General features: G+C 43.0%; 1 protein-coding gene across 1 annotated transcript in view; it reads right to left on the minus strand.

Annotated features, from left to right (window-relative positions):
- Nucleotides 1–844: 844 nt before the first annotated feature.
- The window catches only part of LOC106814105 (atrial natriuretic peptide receptor 1-like), a 10,832-nt gene continuing 5,410 nt past the window's right edge, over nucleotides 845–6,266 (minus strand). Inside the window, 8 exon segments of the mRNA XM_014818380.1 lie at nucleotides 845–940; nucleotides 1,426–1,517; nucleotides 1,955–2,053; nucleotides 2,566–2,740; nucleotides 3,208–3,276; nucleotides 3,755–3,878; nucleotides 5,292–5,347; nucleotides 5,349–5,445. Coding sequence (XP_014673866.1) covers nucleotides 845–940; nucleotides 1,426–1,517; nucleotides 1,955–2,053; nucleotides 2,566–2,740; nucleotides 3,208–3,276; nucleotides 3,755–3,878; nucleotides 5,292–5,347; nucleotides 5,349–5,445 — 808 coding nt within the window.

The following is a 6,266-nucleotide window of genomic DNA, read 5'->3' on the forward strand; positions in this document are numbered from 1 at the left end:
TAATTGTCCGGGGGTAAATGTCCGGGGGGTAATTGTCCGGGGGTGATTGTCCGGGGGCTAAATGTCCGGGGGGTAATTGTCCGGGAGTAACGTCGTGACCGTACGTCGAGCGGTTAAGATTTGTGCCCAACTGTTGACGGACGGACGGACGGACGGACGGACGGACAATCATGCGATTCTACAAGCTGCATCTGACTATGTCAGATGAGCTAAAAACAGTGTATTATCCATAGAGTATTATAGTATATGTAGTGATACATATAACATTACGTATACGTAAACATATAGTAATACATATAGTACGTACATAGATTATGTCCATATGGATGTATAATATACGCGCACACAGATATCTTATAATACACTATACATATAGTGTATCATAAGATATCTGTGTGCGCGTCTCTCACGCGTGACACCACGTATAGAGCGATGGGCGTCTAGAAAGTGAGTGAACGTCCCTTAATCATATTGCACACGATTTCACACGAGAACAATTAATGGACTATCATAAGAATGTTTTCAATGCTACAAGTCACATAACGCTACACAGTTCGTGAAAATGACGCCAGTTTTCATCCGTCACTTAGAACAGTGCTGGTAATCATTCAGCACATAGAGCTATTTCTAAAATAAATAGCTCGCTAGCTACTGCTTGTGTAAGAACAATGATGCCTCTAGTAAGAATAAAATTGGACGGATGATGTGTACGATTTTGTAACTGCAATATTTTCAGTTTGGATTCCGAGCGAAATCCGACATTACGTCAAATTGATATTATATAGACTATATATCTATTAATGAGTGATTGTGAGCTTTGAAATCCACGATGTCAAGTTGTTTCTCAAGATGAATCAGTGGCATCCTGGAAGTGTGGCGGTGGCAGTTTAGGGCCAGCCATTTCCCCGATTAACCAGTATGTCTCCACGCTTCCTTTCCCCTACAGAAAAAACCACAATTGTTGCATGCGCTATCATAGCGCTGGACGCGTGCTACCAGTTTTTGATCTGTTATGGTCGCTAGATGGCGTAACACGTCTACGTATATATTCACACAGAGCACGTATATCATATCAGGAGTGAATAATAATAGATCTATTATAATCTATAATTATAATCTATTATTATTCACTCCTGATCATATGATATATATACGTGTTCTGATTCAAGTCAACATTCGGTTTATCGCCAGTGACGTGCCGAGTTCAACGCGGAGATCCTATCTGAGGAAGCTGGCTTACCGCCTTTCGCCGCCGCAACACAGTCGAGCTAATTAAATGGCAAGGGTTCGAACTAAAGAAAAAGTGTTCGGACAATCTCCGATCCTACCCAGTAGCTTAATTAATAGAGTACCGCGTGAGTTAAAATAGAGTTGATCTAGAGAGATAGAGATCATCCAAGCACCAGCTATCTGATTACTACGTACCTTCATTTTTACTTCTCCTCTACTCTCTAGAATAAACGTTCCAAATCTGTCCAAGAGCGCCTTGAGTTGTTTACTAACGTGGATCTTCAGAGCTAAAATGAGTCATAATTCCCAAAGATTGTTACGTTATTAGATTGAAACCTCGACACATTTCTTCTAATACTGTTAAACTAATAAAGAACGATCGTAGAACTTTCACTGCGGACAATCCTGGGAATTTATCGACATATGTAAGTGAGACACGCGTGCAATCGACTTGGCACGGTAAATACCGTCACATTACTATATTTCTGTAGAATGCCTGACTCGTGCACGACAAGGTATCAGGAGTGTCATAATATAGTCTATATTAGTCTATATTAGTCTATGTTAGTCTATATTAGTCATATTAGTCTATATTTGTATATATTTGTCTATATTAGTCTATATTAGTCTATATTAGTATATAATAGTATAAATATATATATATTAGTCTAATATAGTCTATACTATGACACTCCTGAGGGTGTTGGACTCAGCAATTGCTTACGTTCTCCGTTGGATTCCATGCGCGATGCGGTGTTCACCGTGTCGCCGAAGAGACAATATCGCGGCATCTTCAATCCAACGACACCTGCCACCACGGATCCTACCAAAGGCAACGAGATTTAAAGCGCCTGCGAGAACGATTTGAATATCTGCAGCTAAAATATCCAGATCTCCATTATTAACACATCATACCTGAATGAAGCAGAGTAACACATCTTACCTGAATGAAGCAGAGTAACACATCTTACCTGAATGAAGCAGAGTCACACATCTTACCTGAATGAAGCAGAGTCACACATCTTACCTTAGTGAAACAGAGTCACACATGTTACCTTAGTGAAACAGAGTAACACATCTTACCTGAATGAAACAGAGTCACACATCTTACCTGAGTGAAGCAGAGTCACACATCTTACCTGAGTGAATCAGAGTCACACATCTTACCTGAGTGAAGCAGAGTCACACATCTTACCTGAATGAAGCAGAGTCACACATCTTACCTGAATGAAGCAGAGTCACACATCTTACCTGAATGAAGCAGAGTCACACATCTTACCCGAATGAAGCAGAGTCACACATCTTACCTGAATGAAGCAGAGTCACACATCTTACCTGAATGAAGTCCAATTCGAAGATTGAGTTTTACGCCGGGACGATGACGGATTTGAAAATGATCGATCGCTTCGAGTAGGTTCAAGGACATTCGCGCAATATTGCAAGCGTGATTGATTCCATTCTTGATAGGAATGCCTGAGCAAACCATGTACGCATCCCCGATGGTCTCAACCTAAAAAAAACATTTTTATATTTTACTTATTTAATACTTAATACCTATTTAACCTTTTAATATAAATTTTACTTTTTTCTATGGAGTGTTTGTTACGCGTGCGCGATTTTATCGTTCTTGTAACTAACGCTTTAGGTGTAAACAACTAGTGAACGTTCAAAGTACAATACCTAATTGCGTTTACAAAAAAGGGGAAATAAACCGTGAACTTCGTGTATGAAATTCGCGTTCACATGCTTATGGACAGGTTTCATTCAGTTGTTGAAAAAAAACACAGTTGTTGATTTTACATAGTCTTTAATATATTTAATATTATAAGAAATTTAAGTGAGATTTGTTAAATCTACCTCTTCTAAGACGACCGGCACTTTAATTCGGGCAGCATATTATTGGCCCTATTTTTATTGTTATTTAAAATTCGTAGGTGTGGTGTACGATTATTTCAAAGCTGGTGTGTTTGTGCGTACCTTATAAACATCAAAGTGTTCCAGTATGCCATCGAAACACGTGTACAGGTCATTTAAAAGGTCGACAACCTGTCGGAAACATGAAAGTTTTTGCTAAAATAAACCAAGCATTCGGTGCTAAAACAAAATTATTCAAATAAAATGCGTGGTTATAGCAACATATGACCGTGTATAAGGTGGCGGGATTACATAACAACATGTTGGAGTTATTCCAGTTTAGTTAAATCGTCTAGAAACAAAAATATTCTCAATTTTACGTGCCAAGGCAAGTTAATTTTTCCTGTTCCTTTAACTGTATTTTTTTAAGAGCACGTTATCTCCAGCACGGTATTTGTATACAAATTCGCCTAAATGTAAAACTTGAAAATTAATCCGATCTCTGCAACAGTTGTAGTACATATGCCCTAAATTGGCATTAAAAACTAGACACTAATAAGAATTTCCATTGGCTGAATATTCGGCTGTAAGAAGATCAACAGTACAAAAATCAGGATGTTTATCATCGCATTTCCATCGAGAAAAACATTTATTATACAAAAGCTGTCACCTGCATAGGTGTACTCTGGGCAGATAGCTGCGTAAACTCTACTATGTCACTAAAGTAGATGGTGACACTTTCGAATGACTCTGGTTGCACCGACTTCCCGCTCACCAGTTGCTTGGCGACAGACCTAGATACAAAAACCACAATACACATATATATATATATATATATATATATATATATATAGAGAGAGAGAGAGAGAGAGAGAGAGAGGAGAGAGGAGAGAGAGAGAGAGAGCAGAGGAGATGAGAGAGAGAGGAGAGAGAAGAGACGAGAGAGAAAGAGAGAGAAAGAGAAATATGATATACAAAAATATATTACATATATACAATATACAATAAAAACAAAGAGGAGCGCAGTGCAGGGTCGTTAATAAGTTTGCGCCCTAGCCGCCTGGGGTGCCATCAATATTACTCAATCAAATGACAGAAACCCCTCATCGAATTTATTCGGGACAGCAACTATCTCCCGCACTCTGTTCTTGTGGATATGATTGCTCTTCTAGTATTAGCCCTACCCCCGGCAGTTGGCACACTATACGGCAAGCTAAACGCGCCACATAGCACCACCAGCACAGCGGGTGTGTCGGGTGTCACGAATGTACACACCGGAGGTGGATGCTCGCCCAAATGCACAGCCTACGCACGCACGCACACCACACACACACCCACGGAGACACACACACACACCACCCACGACACACACACCACGCACGCATGCGCACTAGGCAGCAAGCACGCGCACGCACGCGACGCAGCACTGGACGCGCGAGCACGCGACACACTCACACCACCACACACAAACAAACGACAAAACTCCCACTATCACCCTATGACGCACGCACACGACGTTTGGAGTGGCGCACTTCAACACATGCGGACCGCACAAACACAGCGCGCGCCGCGCGCACGAGAAAGAGGGAGGAAAGAGAGGAGAGCGGGAGAGAGAAGAGAGAGGAGCCAGGAGAGAGAGAGAACACGAGACCGAGAGAGGAGAGGAGAGGCCACGGAGAGAACTAGCGCGAGGGATGAGGGAGCGAAGAGAACGAGACAGAGAGGAGAGAAGACGAGAGAGAGGCGATGAGAGAGGAGAGAGAGAGGGGAGATGGAGCGAGCGAGAGAGCGAGCGAGAGAGAGCGAGCGAGAGAGCGCGACCTGAGAGAGAGAGGAGCGAAACAAAGCAGAGCGGGAGAGAGAGAGAGGAGAGAGTGATAGCGGAGAGAGGAGAGAGAGAGAGAGCGATAGAGAGAGAGACGCGATGAGAGAGGAGAGAAGAGAGAGAGAGAAGACGAGAGAGAGGGAGAGAAAGAGAGAGAGAGAAGAGAGACGAGAGAGATAGAGAGAGAGAGAGAGCGCGCGATAGAGAGAGAGAGAGACGAGAGAGAGAGAGAGAGAGAGAGAGGCCGAGAAAGAGAGAGCGAGAGAAGACGAGAGAGTGCGCGAGAGAGAGAGAGGAAGACAGCTAGAAGGTAATTAAAACCTTGAAAACAGAAGGCGATAGTTAGTGAGGGGTGCATGGCGAACGTGTCAATAATATATACTTGGGAAGCAATTTCGTCAGAGAGCTGCGCTCGGATTTGCGGTTTTTCTCGTCGTAGAAAGCGATGCGTCCTCTCCTCTACCAGGCTCTCGAGATTCTCAGCATACTGTTCCATCCTCTTCAATAGATCATCGAGTATATTCCCCTTACCGGTCCTGAAATGTTAGTATCAGGAGTGCATAATATAGATATTATTATATATTATTATCCTATATTATACTACTGCCTGTCATTATGGTATGCAGAGCCGTATTATAGAGTCCTATAGTAGTCTACTCGAGTCTATCATAGAGAGTAATACTAGGTCTATAGTCCCATAGCTCTTGTGTATGGGTGTGCCCGGGAACGCCATCTGCCGGACACCAGTGAACACAGCGAGAGGTGAAGCAACGGTAAGAGCTCTAAATATTAGCTGCACGAGGGAAACGAAAAAAGTGGCATTCATGGACAGATGGGCGATCCATAGAGGTAGCCGCTAACACGGGTTTGACTGTTGCTAGTCTAGTTAAAATGTCTATGGTAATGATACGGCTTGTTTAGTGCTGCCCTATGGCCGTCTTTGCTCATTAATTTTATGTTCGGACTAGATCGACAATCCGAATTCGTCAGGCAAGCTCACAAATTAGAAAATTTTTACATTTTATCTCCGTTTTTAACACGTGTGCTTCTCATTACCGGGTTCATGCGTGACCCATGGTCGCATCTACTACTACTGCTGCTGTTGCTGCTACTTGCTCGCTGGCTACTGTTTTGCTATGGAGCGCTGTTGCTAACCTGTTGCTGCTCTCGCTGCTGGCTACTCCGTTGTTGCTACGCTGTGCTACTGCTGTTACTCACCTGCTCAGGGGCCGGATCCAGAAAGGGGGGTCGAGGGGGTCCGGACCCATGCCTTTTTCAACCTACAAAAAAGAAGAAAAGCATACACACACGCATCGCACACTCGGCAGCACGCACGACGCACGCACACCTAAACACA

This window comes from Priapulus caudatus, unplaced genomic scaffold (assembly GCF_000485595.1).
Source record: "Priapulus caudatus unplaced genomic scaffold, Priapulus_caudatus-5.0.1 Scaffold872, whole genome shotgun sequence".
Classification (NCBI taxonomy): Eukaryota; Metazoa; Priapulida; class Priapulimorpha; order Priapulimorphida; family Priapulidae; genus Priapulus; species Priapulus caudatus.